The 20119-nt window shown below is 44.2% G+C and overlaps 2 protein-coding genes across 2 annotated transcripts in view; one reads left to right on the top strand and one right to left on the bottom strand.

Moving 5' to 3' along the window:
• Positions 1 to 20119, top strand: part of LOC140393643 (uncharacterized) — a 411041-nt gene that overhangs the window by 299809 nt on the left and 91113 nt on the right. The gene's annotated exons all lie outside the window — the stretch shown is intronic.
• On the bottom strand, positions 8560 to 19339 carry LOC140393645 (acidic mammalian chitinase-like). Its single transcript, XM_072479924.1, has 12 exons — positions 19279 to 19339; positions 17863 to 17892; positions 17581 to 17782; positions 16016 to 16072; positions 15399 to 15564; positions 14264 to 14388; positions 13439 to 13565; positions 13137 to 13319; positions 12044 to 12160; positions 10447 to 10585; positions 9534 to 9801; positions 8560 to 8731 (listed from the first exon to the last, which is right to left on the bottom strand). The coding sequence occupies exons 1-11, from the start codon at positions 19301 to 19303 to the stop codon at positions 9548 to 9550; spliced, it is 1425 nt and encodes a 474-aa protein (XP_072336025.1). The 5' UTR covers positions 19304 to 19339; the 3' UTR covers positions 8560 to 8731; positions 9534 to 9547.

The raw sequence follows: 20119 nt of genomic DNA, 5'->3' as shown, positions 1-20119 counted from the left end.
TGAAATATATCAGGTCCTGAATGGTTTTGACAAGGTGGATGTGAGTGGGTGAGTCCAGAATTTGGTTTAAAATTAGGGGTCGCCCTTTTACGATGGAGATGAGGAGAATTTTCTTCTGAGAGTGTTGTGTGACTTTGGAGCTCTCTACCACAGACCCTCTCCCTCAGACCCTCTCCCTCAGACCCTCTCCCTCAGACGCTTTCCCTCAGATGCATTCCCTCAGACCCTCTCCCTCAGACCCTCTCCCTCAGACCCTCTCCCTCAGACCCTCTCCCTCAGACCCTCTGCCTCAGACCCTCTGCCTCAGACCCTCTCCCTCAGACCCTCTCCCTCAGACTCTCTGCCTCAGATAGTGGTGGGGAGGGGGTCACTGAATATTTTTAAGGTGAAGGTCGACAGATTCTTATTGGGCGAGGGAATCAGTGGTTATTGGGGGTAAATGGGGAATGGGGAACTCAACACAATCAGATCAGCCATGATCTTATTGAATGGCGAGCGGCTCGAGGGGCTGAATGGCTCCTCCTGCTCTTATTACGTACGTTCATTTTTTCATATTTCCTAATCATTCTCCCTTTTTTAATGTAAGGGAAAGATCCAACAATTTCCAGTTAGGATCAAATCGTGTGGTGATAAGGTTTGTCAGCACAGCCTTGCTGAACACTGTTCTTTGGTAAAGCTATCTAATTAATCACAATCCACCACTTTTACCAAAGCCCTTCAAATATTTAGCCAATTCTTTATTGAATGTTTCTGAAGCTTCATTCCCCATCCTTCTGAATATCTCAGTCACATTATAACCTCTTTCTTTGAAGTATCTGCCTGTCCAAAGTTAGGCCATCCTTGAATTAACATGTAGTTTATACATTTTCCATTCACAAAACATTGACCGGAAGCCGTGTGCAGCTCGCTTGCCGAGATTAGGGGTTGGGTCCCTCACAAGTGCAAATCAGGGTCTGCAGGATCCCAATCGAAATGGATCTTCACCCATGTGATCCTCCCAGTTACTCTGTGGAGCCCACAGGAAGAAATGTTGCTCCTCGTAGCAGGAAAATACTCTCTGCCCAGCCCTGAACCTCGCTACTTCACCCCTCTGCCACTTGGAGGCAGGCACGGCACCCGCACCACCCAGCATTGGTTAGGGATGCGTTGAAATTCCTGATGTGTGCGAGTAGCTCTACCTGTTAATGTGAATGAGAATGACGCCCCCATTTCACTGGAGCACAATATCCATCCGTGTTTATTCCATTAGATTCCTTTGATCAAAATAACAGATTTTTTAAATTTCTCATTATATCCTGAAGAACAATTTGGTTTGGGGTTCAGAAGCTACAATAATTTCCCAAATTTATAAGGGATATATAAACTTAATCCAATAAACCTGATGTTGGATAATTAATTTTTTTAAGTTTCATGTCATAATTTCAGCCTCACAATTATATCGACAATACTTCTGTCCCTGTTAAAATCACAATTCAAATTGTTGAAAAAACACAATTGCTGGATGTTGACTATCCACGATGCAGATTGGTATGGACCCACTCAGAGTCATTCATTACATCACAGCCCAGTGTCTTCCATTTATCGCCAATTAAACAAAATCATTTTGAAATTATAGGTTCCTTACAGGTGCATACCTGCCACACACATTAAATATCGTCCACAAGATCATTTGTGGAGCAAACACCCTTAGATTTAATCATTCACTATTGAAATCTTTGTGCTGATAATGAGAAAGGTGTTGGGAATAAATTTATGTGTCATTCTTTATGGAAATAATAATATGCTCAGTGAAAGCTTCTATAAATCAATTAGAAAATTAATCCTATTATTTGTGTTAAACGGTCCTCACACATTTTTGGAAAAACAGCAGAAGTATAGCCTTTTCCCATCAGAAATTAAAGACCAATTAAAACTTTTGCTCCACCCATATCTTGGGCTCATAGACAATCAATGAATCGGCTACGTAATTGATTAATTTCTTGTTTTCTTGGGAAAACAAATGTCTGTAAAACGCCAGATACCAAATGTCTGTAGATTTCATTTTCCTTCCCAAAGTAAATTGCTTTCACTGTGGAGTGCTGCCGATGGTGAAGTGCATGTGTTAATGGTTCTGCTGGCTTTACCCATTTCCTCAAACCTTTTGTTCGCCTAGAACCTCAACTGAAAGAAGTATCAAATCATTAAAGGAACATAGTCTGATTGAACATCTATAGACTGGGTCCTGAATTAAGAATGCCATTCATAGAACATAGAACATAGAATGATACAGCGCAGTACAGGCCCTTCGGCCCACGATGTTGCACCAAAACAAAAACCATCTAACCTACACTATGCCATTATCATCCATATGTTTATCCAATAAACTTTTAAATGCCCTCAATGTTGGCGAGTTCACTACTGTAGCAGGTAGGGCATTCCACGGCCTCACTACTCTTTGCGTAAAGAACCTACCTCTGACCTCTGTCCTATATCTATTACCCCTCAGTTTAAAGCTATGTCCCCTCGTGCCAGCCATTTCCATCCGCGGGAGAAGGCTCTCACTGTCCACCCTATCCAACCCCCTGATCATTTTGTATGCCTCTATTAAGTCTCCTCTTAACCTTCTTCTCTCCAACGAAAACAATCTCAAGTCCATCAGCCTTTCCTCATAAGATTTTCCCTCCATACCAGGCAACATCCTGGTAAATCTCCTCTGCACCCACTCCAAAGCCTCCACGTCCTTCCTATAATGCGGTGACCAGAACTGTACGCAATACTCCAAATGCGGCCGTACCAGAGTTCTGTACAGCTGCAACATGACCTCCTGACTCCGGAACTCAATCCCTCTACCAATAATTCCTCCCACCTCGCAAAGTTATTTTAGGATGGAATATATATCAGGGTATATTGTAGCAGAATAAACTATTGTTAAGTTTGCCAGTATCAGTTTTTAGAATTTAAACTTAGAATTCTAGGATATCAATGTTTATTGTTAAAACCAATTGTAGACTACAATTTATAAATCAGGATTATATAATAGCATAGATGTTAAGCTGTAGCATGCCAAACTATGTTTAAAATGAGATACGTAATTTGAATTCACCATGACAAATCTGGATATCCAAACAAAAATGGAGAAAAGATCATTCTCCTTACAACCCGATATAAATTCTTCAGGTTTTGAAGTGTCTTTGTCTCAAAAACATAGGGAATTCTGGAAAAGGTCTGAACTCAATCTATGTCCAAAGACAGCTGAGTTCACTAACTATGGCATGTGTTTTAAAATAAAATTGCAGTTGAAGTTACACAGGCTGTATTGTCTATTATGTAATGTCTCAGAAAAAACAAGTTCGAAAAACAAGTTTGGATATCTAGAAAAACTGAACTGTATGGCATGCTTCCAACAACAAGGTAACTCAAGGACTCTTTCTTGTGACTGGGCTTTCTGACTTTGATTCAAATTCTGCATTTGTTTAATTTGTTTTTGTTAAGCTGTATTCATTATTGTTTGCCGATTAATTCTAATTAAATCTAAAGCTGCCCGTCAAATATACTAATTCTGTAACCGTTTGAGTTGCAGTCCAAGTTTCAAACCTCTGTTTCTGCCTTGAACTGTTATTGGAAATTAATTCACACAATTTCAACTGATATTGTGGGCAGGATTTAATGGAAAGGAAAGGGAGTCCCACGTTGAGCACATTTAGCTGGATGTTTCCCGGCGGCATCGGGAACGACCTCACGATCGAACGGACTTCATTTTTGGGCCTTGGTGAGGAACGCCTTTCCGAGGCCACACTTGATCCCATTTGAGATCAGGGTGCCAATTTTAAATGTCACCCAGGCAGTAGTATCCAGGTGCCACTGCCAGTGTGCCCAGATGACACTGCCAGGGTGCGCGGCTGGTAGTGCCAGTGTGGCATCAAGGTGTCGGGGTACCACCCTCCCACAGCTTGACCACCTGGGTGCCCCTAATCGCCTGGGGACCTGAGTGGGATAAAGATGATGTAATTAATGAGAGGAGCCAGGTCCATAGCAGGCAGTTTAACTTTTAGTGCGGTTTTTGCCAAAAGGCTGTCAGGTTAAGCAGTAGTCTGACACAGACAGAACAATCTTCAGGTTGTTTCCTGAAAGGATCTCTCTCTGTGATCAAACAGTCTTTCAAGAAATCAAGGGGCATCACGGTAGCACAGTGGTTAGCACAGTTGCATCACAGCTCCAGGGTCCCAGGTTCGATTCCCGGTTTGGGTCACTGTCTGTGCGGAGTCTACACGTTCACACCCATGTCTGCGTGGGTTTCCTCCAGGCGCTCCAGTTTTCTCCCACAGTCCAAGGTCAGGTTGGGTGGATTGGCCATGATAAAATGCCCTTCGTGTCCCAAAAGTTGGGTGGGGTTATTGGGTTATGGGGATAGGGTGGAGGCCTTGGCTTAAGTGGGGTGCTCTTTCTGGGAGCTGGTGCAGACCTGATGGGCCGAGTGGCCTCCTCCTGCACTGTAAATTCTATGATCCTATGAAATCCCTATTCAAGTGTACAGCAAGTAATCCTGTGTTTGCTAACTTTATTTATAAGTGACTTTTGACCTGTGATGGGCTTTGCTTAATTGGAGATCGAGAAGGTATAAGTTAGTAGCAAAAAGGGTTTCCTTTTAGTTTAAGAATTGTTCAACTGTTAAAAGCTATTTTCTGTGATGTTAATGTGTTTAATCCTCTGTTTAAAATAATGTTTGTTTTAATCTAAAAGATACCCATTGGTCAGTGGAATCACTGCTGGAGTGAAGTATCCTTTCCTCACAACTTTTATAAAGTATTTGTTGTTCTTGTCCAGTATCCAAACAAATGTTGGGGTCTGGTCTGAGATCGTAACAGTACAGCTCTGCAGGGATCTATTGACTCAGGGTAGCAGCTGATTCTCTAACCTTTTATGAGGCCCTCACTTTGTTCTCAAGTGCTTCCTGGACGGAGCCAGTGTGGGGGAAACCCATTATGGCTGACGGGGCAGGCTGAGGGACTCGAGACCAGATTGTCGCCAGGCACGAACCCCAATATTGGACCGACGTGGGAATCAGCAAGCCATTGCGAATCCCGCAGCTAGCTGGCGGTCCCAGAGAATCCCGCCTTAGAATTTGTTTCTCAAAAGAGGAGGAAGTGCAGATTTGTTGTTAAGGAGGACCTATGTGAAATGTTGGGTGAGATTCTCTAGTCTCCACCTGACGTGTTTGTTGGTGGCGGGGGGGCAGCCTGCCATTATATCACAATTCCTTCACTACCACGCGGTCAAAATCCTGGATCTCTATCCCTAACCGCACTGTGGCCTGCAGCGGTTCAAGGTGTCTGCTCAAGGGCAGTTGGGACTCGGTAATAAATAGTCTTGCTAATGACACATCCAGAAAAGCAAAAGAAACAAAAATAATTTGCCTGGGCTGGTGGAAATCTAACTGAAAACAGCATTTTCCCATCAGAAATGGGAATTAAAATCTCTGCCCCACCCATATCTGCCTCAGACAATTAATCAATCTGCTTTATCAATGATTAATTCCATTATTCTTGTGAAAACAAATGTTGGTCAGATGTAGGATACAAAAACTCAATTGGTTCCAATTTCCTTCCTTGTTGAAGACAGAAGTGCGTCCGGTGAGGAATGACTGTAGATATCGGAGAGCTCTGCCTTGAGTCTGTGTCAAAGTTTCACACATCTGTTTGCATCTTGAACCTATAGAGTCAAAGAGTCGTACAGCACAGAAATAGGCCCATCTGTCCACCATGTCTACACCAACCATTAAATACCAAACGGTACTAATCCCATTTGCCTTGGCAATGTGTGAATTCCTTTCAGGCAAAATTGATTTATTTTATTCTTTTAGTGGGTTTGGTGATCACTCATTACACCAGCATTTATTGCCCATCGAGGACCACCCTTGAGAAGGTGAGCTGCAGTCTATGTGGTGTAGATACACCCACAGTGCTGTTAGGGACGGAGTTCCAGGATGCTGCCCCAGCAGCAGTGAAGGAACGGTGATATATTTCCCAGTCAGGATGGCGAGTGACTGGGAGAGGAACCTCCAGGTGGTGGTGTTCCCAGGTATTGTCCTGCTAGGTGGTACAGGTGCAGATTGGAAGGTGCTTTCAGAGGAGACTTGATGAGTTACGACAGTGCATTTTGCAGATGGTACGCACTGCTGACACGGTGCATCAGTGATGGAGGGAGCAGATGGTTAAGGTGGTGGCTGGATTAACAGTCAAGAAGGCTGCTTTGTCCTCAATGGTGTTGTATTTCTACAGTTATTGACAGGGCACTCCAGTGTGCGGTCCATCTCCTGCACCACTACCCTCGCCCCCTCCCCTCCCTCCCAGAACAAGGATAGAGTCCCCCTCGTTCTCACATTTCACCCCACCAGCCTCCTTATGCAAAGCATAATCCTCCGCCATTTTCACCAACTCCAGCGTGATGCCACCACCAAACACATCTTCCCTTCACTCCCTCTGCCAGCATTCCGCAGAGACCATTCCCTCCGAGACAATCTAGTCCACTCCTCCACTATACCCAGTACCACTCCCATCACCCATGGCACCTTCCCATGCAATCGCAGAAGGTGTAACACCTGCCCCTTTACCTCTTCCATGCTTAACATCCCAGGTCCAAAACACTCATTCCAGGTTAAACAGCGTTTCACTTGCATCTCTTCCAATTTGGTCTACTGCATTCGCTGCTCCCAATGTGGTCTCCCCTATATCGGAGAGACCAAACGCAGACTGGGTGATCGCTTTGCTGAGCGCCTTCGGTCTGTGCGCATTCAGGACCCTGACCTTCCCGTTGCTTGCCATTTTAACACAAGACCCTGCTCCCATGCTCACACGTGTGTTCTTGGCCTGCTACAATGTTCCAGTGAAGCTCCACGCAAACTGGAGGAACAACATCTCATCTTTGGGTTAGACATGCTACAACCTTCCGGTCTCAACATCGAATTCAACAACTTTAGTTGATTAGCTCTACTGCACCTCGACCCATTTGTTTTCATCCCATTTCATTTTAACTGTTTTTTACCATTTATTTTTCTCTTGTCTTTCTTTATATATATTTAACCCCTCCCCCACTATCTTATCCCCCTTTCCTTACCTTTTCTCCCCTTTGCTTCCCCCTTCCCCTCCCCCCACATCTACATCTGTCACAGTTCACCCTCTGGTGTTAGTTTCTCTGTTGATTGGCCTTTCACACCTTTTGTTCACACCAATCCACGTGGCGTGAATCTGGGCTGAGAGGGTTGGAGTCTCACGGGGGCGTGGAGCACATTCGTGAACCTGATGGGTTTTTACAACCATCAATAATAATGGTTTCTGTGGCTATTAGCACCCCGTTTCCCAGGGTTTCTGTGGCTATGACTCATCTTTCATTCTGACTCCACAGTATAAATATATCCCACTTTCTCTGTCTTATAACTTTGACATCTGAACTCGAAACGTTCGCTCTTTTCTCTCCCTACAGATGCTGCCAGACCTGCTGAGATTTTTCAGCATCCGCAGTAATTTGCTTTTATTATGTATTGTGTTTCTTGGCTGTTGTCGGACCTGTACTAATCTGGACAGGTAGAGAGTTACACACTCTTGACTTCTGCCTTGTAGTAGGTGGACAGCCTATGGGGAGTCAGGAAGTGAGTTACTCGCTGCAGGATTCCAAGTCTCTGGCCTGGTCTTGTAGCTACCGGATTTGTACGGCTGATCCAATTCAGCTCCTGATTAATGGGAACCAAAAGGACGGAATTCAACGGCGGCAATGCCATTGAATTGGAAAGATAGTTAGATTCTCTCTTAATGGAGATTGTCATTGCTTGACACTTGTGTGGCACAATGTTACTTGCTACTTAATAGCCCAAGTCTGAATGTTCTCCAGGTCTTGCCACATAGTGACATGGACTGCTTCAATATCTGAACAGTAGCAAACTGTGCTGAACATTATGCAATCATCAGCGAATATAGCCACATCTGACCTTACAATGGAGGAAAAGTCATTGATGAAGCAGCTGAAGATGCCTGGGCCAGGACATTATCCTGAGGAACTCCTGCAGCTATGACCCAACACTGATATAAATGACCTCTAACAACCACAACCATCTTCCTTTGTCTCGGAGTGACTCCAAACCTGATTCCCATTGCCTCCAGTTCTGTGAGGCTCCTTGATACCAAACTCAGTCAAATACTGCCTTGATGTCACCATATATCTGAGTTTGGTTCCTCAGTCCATGTTTCGACAAAGGCTATAATGAGGTTATCAGATGAGTGGCCTTAACCAAACTCAAACTGAGCGTCACGCAACACTTTACCGCTGGGTAGGTGCTGTCAATGGCCCCTAAATCCCTTTACTAATGATCAAAAGAAGACTAATGGGGCAGTAATTGGCTTGGTTGGATTTGCCCTGCCTTTTGTGGATAGAATACACCCGGCCGATTTTCCACATTGCTGGGCAGATGCATTTTTGAAAGAGCCTGTCTGGGGATGGGACGGTGTCTCGAGACAGATTTTCAGTCCCAATGTCAGCTCACCACAACCTTGACGGCATCACCTCACTCACAAAAAACACAAGAGATAATTTTCTGAATGAATCAATGATTTTATTTTGCTGTTTAAACTGCAATGTATATCTTCAGTTGAGACAAATTCGATGTGGGACATTAATGGTCTTCACCCACAAAGTAGTCACTTCAGTAATTAAACTGAAACCAGTTACAGCTTCACTGGTGCCCGACCAAGATTGATGGCGGCTGGAAAGAGAAAGAGGATTTTAGTGTTCTTTCACTCAACAATAATGTTTCAATATCACATTAGCTGCATTAAAAAACAACTTAAACAACTTCTATTTTAGATCTATTTTAAAATTATAATTATTTTCCTGTTTCCTCGCCTTTCTCCTTCCCCAGTGACACATCTCCACCCACAGAACTGACCAGGACCCCACACACACGCACACACGCACACACGGGCACACACGCACACACGTGCACACATACGCACACATGCACATGCACACACACGCATGCACACACACACATGCACACGCACACACACACACAATTCCCCAATTCCACAACCAGTTTCTGGGACATATATGGAAAAGCAGCTTGGGCTGAAATAAAACACAACAACCTTGTTTAGTGAAAATGTCATTGCAGATGTCTATGATGTCAGATCGTTGCCGTGGGGACTGCAGTGGTTCAAGATGGCGGCTAATCAAGGGTAATTATTGCTGGACAATAAGAGGTGTTCATGAGAACAACACCACATCCCATAAACCAATAAGAATCACACCAAAGCAAGGGCATACCATCCATTTCAACCCCATTGACTCTGGGAAAATGAACCTACGTTTATCTAACACGCACATTTGTTTGAATTCTACACCCACTGAACTGCGTTTTTAGATTTTACCCGTCAGTTTTAAAACTGTACTGAATTCGTTAAGGACTTGTAATAAAGTCTACATTGGTATTTTACACAACCTCAATATTACTGTTTTCCACAGAATACCTGTTTTGAATTGTTATTTGGGTTATTAAGCAAACCTACCTTCTGCTTTCTCATTACGCCCAGTTGCAACATTCACAGGAAGAATCAAAGACTAATCCAGAAGCACAACTTTCCAAGTAGGTTCTTCCATTGGCACATTGATAAAACTTGCTCTTGTCTTTTGGATCAGGGTAGGTACCGTTAGCTTTGCCAGCGCAGAACCCGCTGCCACCACCTCCACCACCACCTCCACCACCACCACCGCCTCCACTAGGGGCGTGAGTAGGAGGGACAGCTGGCTTCAGTGTCGTTTTGGAAGGAGCACAAGCTGGAAGGGAATAAAATTCAGAAATTAATTTCTTTCTCCAACAATTAGGAGCAAGCGCCGATAAACTTGTAGAGTTAATGGCTGTTGCTGCTTTGAAAATCTACCGGTGAAACTCAATATCCTTTTGGCATCAGGACCGAACTTCGTCGAAATTCAGTTCAGTGAGAACTACCGAAGAATTCAATTGACAGTCAATTTTATTTGGAGTGTATTTTTAGGAATTCAAATTTTGAAGTGTGATTCAAAGAATGTTTTATTTTAAGTCAAATCACACAAAATGAGTGGAAGCTGTAATTAAGCTCCTTCCAATAAATAAATTGATAAATTTGAATCACAATATGTTTTCCCTTTCAATGACACAATAATATAGGGCACATGATTAATTAAGGTGCCAATACATCCTGGAAGCAACAACAATACAGCTTCCTGGCTTAGCCGGTTACCATATATACATCTTCCAGTATTTTACCATGGAACTTTTCATGCTTCAGGAATTTTATGCTTGTAGATACATAGTAGTATTCTCGTCGTCAGATCTTTGTGGCTCTAACAATTCCAAACAATTTGCTACATTATCTGAGTTATTAGTTGCTGTCCCTGCTAACTTTGTGATCAGCTCCAAGTATAAAGAAGCCTGATATTTACATGTAGAAATTCCAAGCCCAGAGTGCAGTGTGTTAATGAGTGGATATGGTCCTTCACCACAGAAAGCACCAGAGAAATCATCCAGAGCAAGATCCCACACCATAACTCCGCCAAAGTTGTTCTTTTTCAGCCATTCAATCTGCAATACATTGTTCACAAATTACTTTCACAAATCCTTCTTTGCAGGCAATTTTTATTCAAGATTTACAATGCATCACAGCTAAATCCAAAATAAGTTTTCTAAAATTCTGGAAATGTCCCAAGGTGCCCTGAATACCTTTTCATGAAGACTGTTTCAGTCAACTTTACCCATTGACCAGGAGACATGGAAATATTTACTGAGGTGATTTTGAAATATTTAAATATCCAAATATCATTGATGTTATTGTCTTAGTATCTGTGAAGTCAGTCATTTCACAAACTATCTCTATTTCCGTCATTAGCTATATCTCAGCTGCAAAGAGGTGAGTTGACACAAATATGAACTTCTCCTAATATTCTTGTGGTCGAGACTAAGCCAGAAATAAAAATGATGGTCAAAACAAATTTAAGAAGATAAGGGGCGCGATTCTCCAACCCCCCGCCAGGCTGGAGAATCGCCGGGGGCGGTGTGAATCCCGCCCCGACGCCGGCTGCCGGATTTTACGACTCCGGTTTTTCGGCAGGGGTGGAAATGGTGCCGCGCCAGTCGGGGGCAGTTGGCAGTGCCCCCCCCCCACCCAACGATTCTCCAGGTCTGTGGTGGGCCGAGTGGCCGCCTGTTTTCGGCGGGTCCCGCCGGCGTATATTACACCAGATCCGTACCGGCGGGACCTGGCTCTGCGGGGGGGGCCTGCGGAGTCCTTGGGGGGGGGGGTGGGGGGGATCTGGCCCCAGGGGGTGGGGGGGGGCACGGTGGCCTGGCCCGCGATTGGGGCCCAGCGATCCGCGGGCGGGCCTGTGCCGTGGGGGCACTCTTTCCCTCTGCACCGGCCGGTGTAATGGTCCGCCATGGCCGGCGTGGAGAAGAACCCCCCCTGCACATGCGCTGGGATGACGCCGGCACATGTTGGCGCTCCTGCGCATGCGCCAACTTGCGCCGGCCGACGGAGGCCCTTCGGTGCCGGTTGATGCAGCGTCAAGCCCTTCAGCGCTGGCTAGTGCGGCGCCAACTCCACCGGCGCCGGCCTAGCCCCTGAAAGTGTGGAGGATTCCGTTACTTTCGGGCAGCCCAACGAAGGAGTGGTTCACGCCACTCCTCGGCGCCGGTTCGGCCCGCCGGGTAGGGGAGAATCCCGTCCAATGTGTCCATTTTAACTTAAATGTCAATCAAATAGCAAACCCAACTGGCATGAATGAAATCTTCTTGTGCAGCATCTCTCTGAAGGTTTTGTGGGTGAGATATCATTGGTCGGGTCACCTAAGTTGAGGCTCAGATACAAGACCAATAAATGATACTTTCTTTTACAGGTGTGATGCTCCACCCATCCTAATGTTCCAGATAATCAATAGATTGATAACATGATTCTAATGCTTGCCGTAACAAGCTAGTTGTTTATTCAAATAAATATTGTACTAAGCAACATATAAAAATCTGGCATCAGTTTCTCAAAGTTACCTTGGCTTTAAAGCTTTTCACGTTGTCATATCCAATCCATTCGCTCGCTGTATAAGCGTATGGAACCACCTGTGCTGCATTCCATTCCATGGTGGCGCTTTTCAACAAAGTGCAGATCTGGGAGAAAAGTAAGAGGTTAGCATTCAAACTGTCAGTGCTCACAACTAGTCAAAGGTTTGCAACATTGACAATCTTTCTCACTTCACTTTCCTTTAATGGTTTTATTCAGCTTCATTTTCTCTCAATTACAATCTTCAGATAGAAGGTACCTTTCCTTTTTCACGGTTGAAAATGTACTTTAAATTTATAAAAAGCAAATGCTGAACAATATTACTTCATTAAAACATAATCGATGATTCCTGACACCACACGTTCCCAATCAGAGGTGCAGCAGAAGCCAAAGAAGCCTTTGGACTTTACTCATACCCCTGACAAAGAGATTGGTTGAAGAGATGGCAACAACACCAGATTCCTTACCCTCCAACAGTTTGGAAATAGTGCAGAAGGTTGACACACAAATTGCCAAGGATTGACTGTGAACTCTGTACAAAAACTCTCACGTTTTCTGTAGAGAGGGAGGTTGAGGATGTAAAATGTTATACTCTCCACTTCACCTCCTTGTGTATTTCCCAAGACTGACAACAATGGCCAGAGTGAGACAGTCAAACACCTCCTGCTGATGGCGGCTGTGACATTGTGTCTCTGATCATCAGAGTGTGATGTCACACGTTTCAGCTCCTGGTAGCTAAGCTGGGCGATGCCATGTGTTGTGAAGCTGGCAGAGGCAGCGGGACCTTCATACACGGGGCAGATGATCAGATAGAGGCGTCCTGGGTAAGGATGTCAGAATGCACGGCCTGTCTTTTTGATTAGGTCGTCCAAGAAGCATTTATCACTCAAATTGCATCAGGGTGCCACATTCTGTTTGGTTACATTAACGTATGTTACTTACTCTTCCTGAGGAAACTTGTATGATTGAGGTTATGCAGATGTTGTTACAGTAAAGTATTTTGAGGGTCGAATTCAGTACTTGGTTAATTAGTAATTTTTAAACATCAGTTCTGGAATGAAGAAGGTGAATCGGTATCAATACCTCGTAATAGGCCAAGAATCCAGCCTGTCTGGTGTACTGTCCAGCTGGTCCCGCACCTGATGATGGGGCTCCAACCCCATGGCTGGATGATGTCAGTCTGAAGGTATGGCCATATGTCGGGAATCCAACATTCAGTTTGTCTGCGGGAGCTCCCTTCGTTTTCCAGTATTTCATGGCATAGTCCTACAGAACAAGAAACATGAAAGTGTCTGCTGGATGGGCTGTGTAAAACCATCTGGTTGAAGGTAGTTACTGCTTGGAAATACAAAATATAATTGAGTTCTATTTTCATCGACACTTACCACATTAAAGTCAAGGTTGAGAAGGTTTTTGTTATTTGGGAGAGGATAGAGAGGGCTATTTTCTCCAGTGGTGTGACTCCAGGGTCCAAAGAAATCGTATGTCATCACATTGAAAAAGTCCACGATTCTGTATGAGAAGAGATCTGAGTTACAGTGATAGCCAGGCGTGTTAGCTGAGAATGTGTATTCAAGTCCTCAAGTGTGGGTTCAACGCACAATCGCCTAACTGAGAGACAAATGCTACCACTGAGCCACTGCTCAAACCATAGTATACTAAAATAATTGAAGCTTTTTTACTTGAACCTACAATCCTTCTGAAATTGGAGTGGTAAACGAATGAGACACCTTGGACTCTGCCAGCTGCAGGCATGCCCAACACGGTTTTCAAGCAGGCTTTGAAATGGCCAACGCTCATCTGATATAAATGAGAGCCATGTTTTAATTCCTAAATGGGTTAATGTGCCCATTGTCGAACCCAAATAGAATAATTCTGGATCAATGGGTGGAACCATTAACTCTCAGATTAAACCCCGTGACTCTATATTACGCTGCCCATTGTGCTTGAATGTGCCACAGTCACCAGCTGACCACCAATTCTATCTTCACCTGTTGACCCGATGTTTGCCCTGTAAACTCGGGGGTAACAGGTCAGCAAACAGGAATAGAACAGTGTTACCCAACTATCTGCCAACCTCTAACATTGCCTTAATTGGGTTCAGCCAACTGGAGTTTGGACTGAGGACTTTCCAGATCTGTACGGCTCAGCTGCTAACTAGTTAAACTTGCTAAACTATGAAGTGCTGTGGGACTAACAGGAATACTCACTGTCCAAGCTGAGGAACCTCGTAGCCAGTATCAATGTTATTCTTCCCACCAGCAACCGCGAGTGACAGCAGAAGTCTCGGCTGGCCAGAGCTTTTTCCTTCAGCTTCAAAGGCCGCCATCAGTTCCTGCATGTTGAAAATGGACAAAAGTTAATTTAGCTCCAGACCTCCACAAATAATAAAGAGTTGCAAATGCAGAGCAAAACGTTTCCTGGCTTCATAAAATGTATCCATGACCAAGTGTCGATCCATCCAAGGGTGGAAGCAGAGGGAGGGAGCTGTTTAAATGGAGCTCTGAAGAAGGGCCATACTGACTCCAAACATTGGGCGGGATTCTCCGGTCTGCCAGCCTTGTGTTTCCTGGCCGTGCACCATGCACCAGCAGTGGGATTCTATCCTCCTGCCGCTTGTCAGTGGGATTTCTCATTGATACCACCCACGCCGCCTGGAAACCGGCTTGTGGGGGTGAGCTGCCAGCAGGGAAAATGAATCCTGATGTCCAGGGAATCCCGCCCATTAACTCTAATAAATAATAATAGCTTATTGTCACAAGTAGGCTTCAATGAAGTTACTGTGAAAAGCCCCTAGTCGCCACATTCCAGCGCCTGCTCGGGGAGGCCGGTACGGGAATTGAACCCTCACTGCTGGCCTGGTTCTGCATTTCAAGCCAGCTGTTTAGCCCACTGTGCTAAACCAGCCCCATTGCTTATTTCTCCACAGATGCTGTCAGACTTGCTGAGATTTCCCAGCATTTTCTATTTTTATGACATGGAACCTAAATGGATAGCTGCTATCGCACAGACATCTTTTATCATAGTGATTAATGAGGTTGCGATCAAACTAATTTGCTATGGAAATTTATAAGTTTCATATTTGATCATTCCACTTCTCTGTCTCACAACGTGTGCCAAAGTATATTTTACATCTGCTTCTACAATACTTCATTAGGTTTCAGATCAGTCATAATCTCACTGATTGGCCAAACAGGCTGGGAGAGCTCAACTTCCCGAGTCTGTTCCTATTTTCCGTGTCCTTGGTGAGGACTTTGAGAGGAAATTTAGATTTACAAACAGGATTGAAAGATGCTTCACTTGAGCTACAAGACCAAACATCCTGTTAAATACATTTGTTCCTACCTGTGCCAACACAGTGTAGAGATGTTTATCTTGTGGGGGACTTCCTCTTGACCCAGGATATTCCCAGTCAACATCCAAACCATCAAACCCGTAACCGCGCAGGAAGCTGATCACAGACTTGATGAAAATTTGGCGATTCCCTGATGAGGCAACCATCGCGGTGAATCTAGAGGAGAGGAGAATGACAAACAAGGTCAGAACTGGAGTACTTGGGCCTCAGTAATTACCAACTGAACCATTAAGCGATTCATATCTTTCACAATTTCAGGAAACTAATTATAATTTACAAAAATATAGTTGTAAAGTATTGCATTGTTACTGCTCTCAATAATCAGTTCAGTTAATTTGAATGGTTTTATTAACTTTGAATGAATGTTTCTGAAAATGCCGCCCACTTGTGCTTCAGACAGAGATCCTGTTATTAATATTCAAATTGTATTTTATACAAAGCTCGGTATATTCATATTACACTCATTACCAGATAATCTATACATTTCTATAAAACTACACAATTAACATTCCCAAATTGATCACTTTGACCCAGTTTTTTTCACATTGTTGATCAATAGGAAAAGAAGCACATTTCACACAACAGATAAAATAACTTTTAATCTTACTTCTGAGTTCCAAAATTCCAGCCTCCGACGGACAGAAGCGTTTTAAGGTTCCCATTTCTGTTGTAAAATTGAACACATTGTGCATTTAGAATAAAGAACATAAGTAAATACATCCATATTGTCTGAACCTTTTTCAGCTTTTGGTGCTAAATCTTGGTTGAACAGAAATATCTCAGCGCACGACATACATTTCACAACCTTTGGTGTGTCACAGGAAAGAGGGTAGGGTTCATGCGGGAATGTCCCACAAACAATAAAACCATCTCTTTATTTTATTCTGTCATGGGTATGGCATTGTTGGCAAGGCTAACATTTGGTAATGTTGAATTGACAGGGTGGGGGTTGCGGGGTGGGGGGTGCGTGGTTAGATTCTCTATTGTAGAGAGGGACATTGCCTGGCATGAAGGTTAATTGTTCCTTATCAGTTTAATCCTTAATTTTGTCCAATGGACACAGACTGTCTCTGTATCTGTGAAGGTATTATTGAACATTGTGCAATTATCAGCGACATCTACACTTCTGACCTTATGATAGAGGTCATTAATGAAGTAGCTGACGATGGTGGAGTCTACAACACTGACACGGGCAGCACGGTGGCACAGTGGTTAGCACTGCTGCCTCACAGCCCCAGGGACCCGGGTTGATTCCAACCTCAGGTGACTGTCTGTGTGGAGTTTGCACTTTCTCCCCGTGTGTGCGTGGGTTTCCTCCGGGTGCTATGGTTTCCTCCCACAGTCCAAAGATGTGCAGGTTAGGTGGATTGCCCACAATCAATTGCCCCTAGATGGGGTTACGAGGAGAGGTTGGAGGATTGGGCCTAGAGTAGGGGTCTCTTTCAGAGGGTAGGTGCAGACCGAATGGGCCAAATGACCTCCTTCTGCACTCTAGGGATTCTATGATTCTATGATCCTGAGGAACTCTGGCATCAATGTCCTGGGACGGAGATGATTAACCGGGTGCGGGGGGGGGAAGTCACTTACTACTGGGTTACAATAACGGGGACTAGTGTAAATTTAGTGAAAATATTTAACACACCGATTTAACACACATCGATTGGTGTTTTATCGCTGGCCGGAATAATTAAAATGCAAATAGCATCTCACTCACTCTGAGCTAAGTGGAAACTCCAGCTCTCTCACAGCTCAGTGTTTCTGTACATACACTGGTTTGTATACTCAGCACTTTGCATGACACACGCGTGGTATTTACTGTGTGTAACAGTATAATCAAACTGTACACTAATTAAAATAACTTCTCAGTTCAATCTACCATCTCAAGAGTATTTACCATGCTTAATTAATGTAAAGTATTTTTTTGTTTATATGGGACAACACGGTGACAATGATTGTGTCAGACATTGTCAGACCCACTGGGCATCGACTCATCTCTGCCAATGGGACACTAATCAACAAAACCCAATTTCACCCAGAAATCACCTCCCTGACTGGGTCAGTCATGTCATATTTAATTCAGCAGAATTTTTCAATACATAACAATATATAATGAGGACTTTAAACTATACTTAGCATCGCAATCCATTCTCAATATTTATAGAACAGATTTACTTGTTTTTAAGGCCATTGAATGCGTGGTAGAGTTTCGGATCGTTCCATTCATAGGTAGAGATTTGATTGCCCCTCATCCCAGCAAAAGCGTAGATCAGATGTGTGCACAAGCAGGGATCCACATTATGGGGAAAGTACTTCCCCTCTCCTGGTCTGTACTGAGCCCAGTTTGAAAAGTAACAAACCAGTCTGTAGGCAGAGCCTGAGGAGAAAGGAAAATCAGGACTGAGCTTCTACTCATTACATATCATTAAAAATAGCTTAAAAAGCACCAAGACTCACCCAGTTCCAGGCACGCCAACAAGACCACCGCTGGAATAAAGAATATAGGATACGTGTTAAAATTCACAGCAAAATGTGCTGAAAGGTTTAAGGGTTCCCAATGATGAGTGAATAGAAACATTAAGAATCGATCCTTGATCAAACTCTTTTCCTCACCCTGTCCTGCCCTTTATTTTTTGTTATTCATTGACGGAACGTGGGTGTTGCAGGCTGTACCAGCATTTATACCCATCCAGGACATCACTGCAAGAGTTCCTCGGGGTGGTGTCCCAGGTCCAACCATCTTCAGCTGCTTCATCAATGATCTCCTTTCCATCAGAAGGTCAGAAGCTAAATTGTTTGCGGATGACTACACAATGTTCAACATCATTCGCGACTCCTCAGACACTGAAGCAGTCCCTGTCCAAATGCAGCAAGACCTGGACAATATCCAGGCTCGGGGCTGACAAGTGCAAAGTTACATTCACCCCACACAACTGCCAGGCAATGACCATCTCCAGCAAGAGACAATTTAACTGTCGCCCCTTGACATTAAATGGCATTACCATCGCTGAATCCCCCACAGTTAACATCCTGGGGGGGTACCATTGATCAGAAACTGAACTGGACTAACTGTATAAATATTGTGGCTACAAGAGCAGGTCAAAGACCAGGAATCCTACGGCGAGTAACTCACCTCCTGACCCCGCAAAGTCTGTCCACCATCTATAAGGCACAAGTGGAGAATACTCTCCACTTGCCTGGATGAGTGCAGCTCCAACAACACTCAGGAGGCTCGATGCAATTTTCATTTCATTTCAAGGGCAGAGCAGCCCTCTTGATTGCTCCTCCTTCCACAAACATTCAATCCCTCCACCACCAACGCACAGTGGCAGCCGTGTGTACCATCTACAAGATGCGCTGCAGTAACTCAACAAGGTTCCTTAGGCAGCACCTTCCAAACCCACGACCACTACCATCTAGAAGGACAAGAGCAGCAGATACCTGGGAACCCCACCACCTGCAGGTTCCCCTCCAAGTCACTCACCCACCCTGACTGGGAAATATATCGTCGTTCCTTCACTGTCGCTGGGTCAAAATCCTGGAATTCCCTCCCTAACAGCACTGTGGGTGTACCTACACCACAAGGACTGCAACGGTTCAAGAAGGCAGCTCGGCACCACCTTCTGAAGGCAAACTAGAGATGGACAATAAATGCTGGTCTAGTCAGAGATGCCCACATCCTGCAAAATGAATTTTTAAACAGGCAATCCAATAATAAGACATCTTCAAGCAACACTGTAAAGAATCGATTCCTTTATAATGAGGCTCAGATTTGAGAAAGGAGTCTTAATTTTGTTCTTTTCCCTGTTTGAATTCTGAGTTTAGAAAATAAATTACAATAACAGAGGTATTGAAATGGTCAAACAGGCTTACCTGTTGCAAGTAGAAGCTTTGCCATCTTGCAGCTGGTGTGTTGTGAACATCAACTCTCCCTTTTATACACTGAGTTTATCATTAGTGGTAAATAATTCTGTACGTCATTAACTTAATCTCTGGAAAGGGATCAGTCGCAATGAAAAATAACCGTTCTTATCTTATCACTGTAATATATTTTCATCTTCTCGTGAGTAAGAACTTTTCTCCTCTACAATGTCATCGAGATTGTCAACCTTCATCGTAACCCCAAACATGTTGTTGTCCAGAAACAGGCCAGGAATTTGGTGGGGAGAATCGAGGGGCCATTTTCTTTTAATGTGGGATCAGGAAGAGCGGGAAAGCTCAAAGCTTCAGGTCCAGGTAGGTGTGGAGCTTCCGGTTGGTCAGTGTCATGTTGGGCAGCACGTTAGAACAGTGGTTAGCACAGTTGCTTCACAGCTCCAGAGTCCCAGGTTCGATTCCCGGCTTGGGTCACTGTCTGTGCGGAGTCTGCACGTTCTCCTCTTGTCTGCGTGGGTTTCCTCCGGGTGCTCCGGTTTCCTCCCACAGTTCAAAGATATGCAGGTTAGGTGGATTGGCCATGCTAAATTGCCCTTAGTGTCCAAATAAAAAGTTGCCATGATGTGGAGATGCCGGCGTTGGACTGGGGTGAGCACAGTAAGAAGTTTTACAACACCAGGTTAAAGTCCAACAGGTTTGTTTCAAATCACTAGCTTTCGGAGCGCTGCTCCTTCCTCAGGTGAATGAAGAGGTGGGTTCCAGAAACATATATATTGACAAATTCAAATATGCAAGACGATACTTTGAATGCGAGCATTTGCAGGTAATTAAGTCTTTA

This window comes from Scyliorhinus torazame, chromosome 17 (genome assembly GCF_047496885.1).
Source record: "Scyliorhinus torazame isolate Kashiwa2021f chromosome 17, sScyTor2.1, whole genome shotgun sequence".
Taxonomy (NCBI): Eukaryota; Metazoa; Chordata; class Chondrichthyes; order Carcharhiniformes; family Scyliorhinidae; genus Scyliorhinus; species Scyliorhinus torazame.
This window is presented reverse-complemented; position numbering and strand designations above follow the sequence as displayed.

Bases quoted from the DNA above. Each gene is read 5' to 3' on its own strand.
- LOC140393645 (XM_072479924.1), bottom strand. From the start codon at position 19,303: ATGGCAAAGCTTCTACTTGCAACAG. The intron at 14,389-15,398 runs GTAGGAACAAAT...TTCAACATGCAG, and splicing joins TCTACACTGTGTTGGCACAG to GAACTGATGGCGGCCTTTGA. The intron at 10,586-12,043 runs GTAACTTTGAGA...AATGTATTGCAG, and splicing joins TGAAAAGCTTTAAAGCCAAG to ATTGAATGGCTGAAAAAGAA.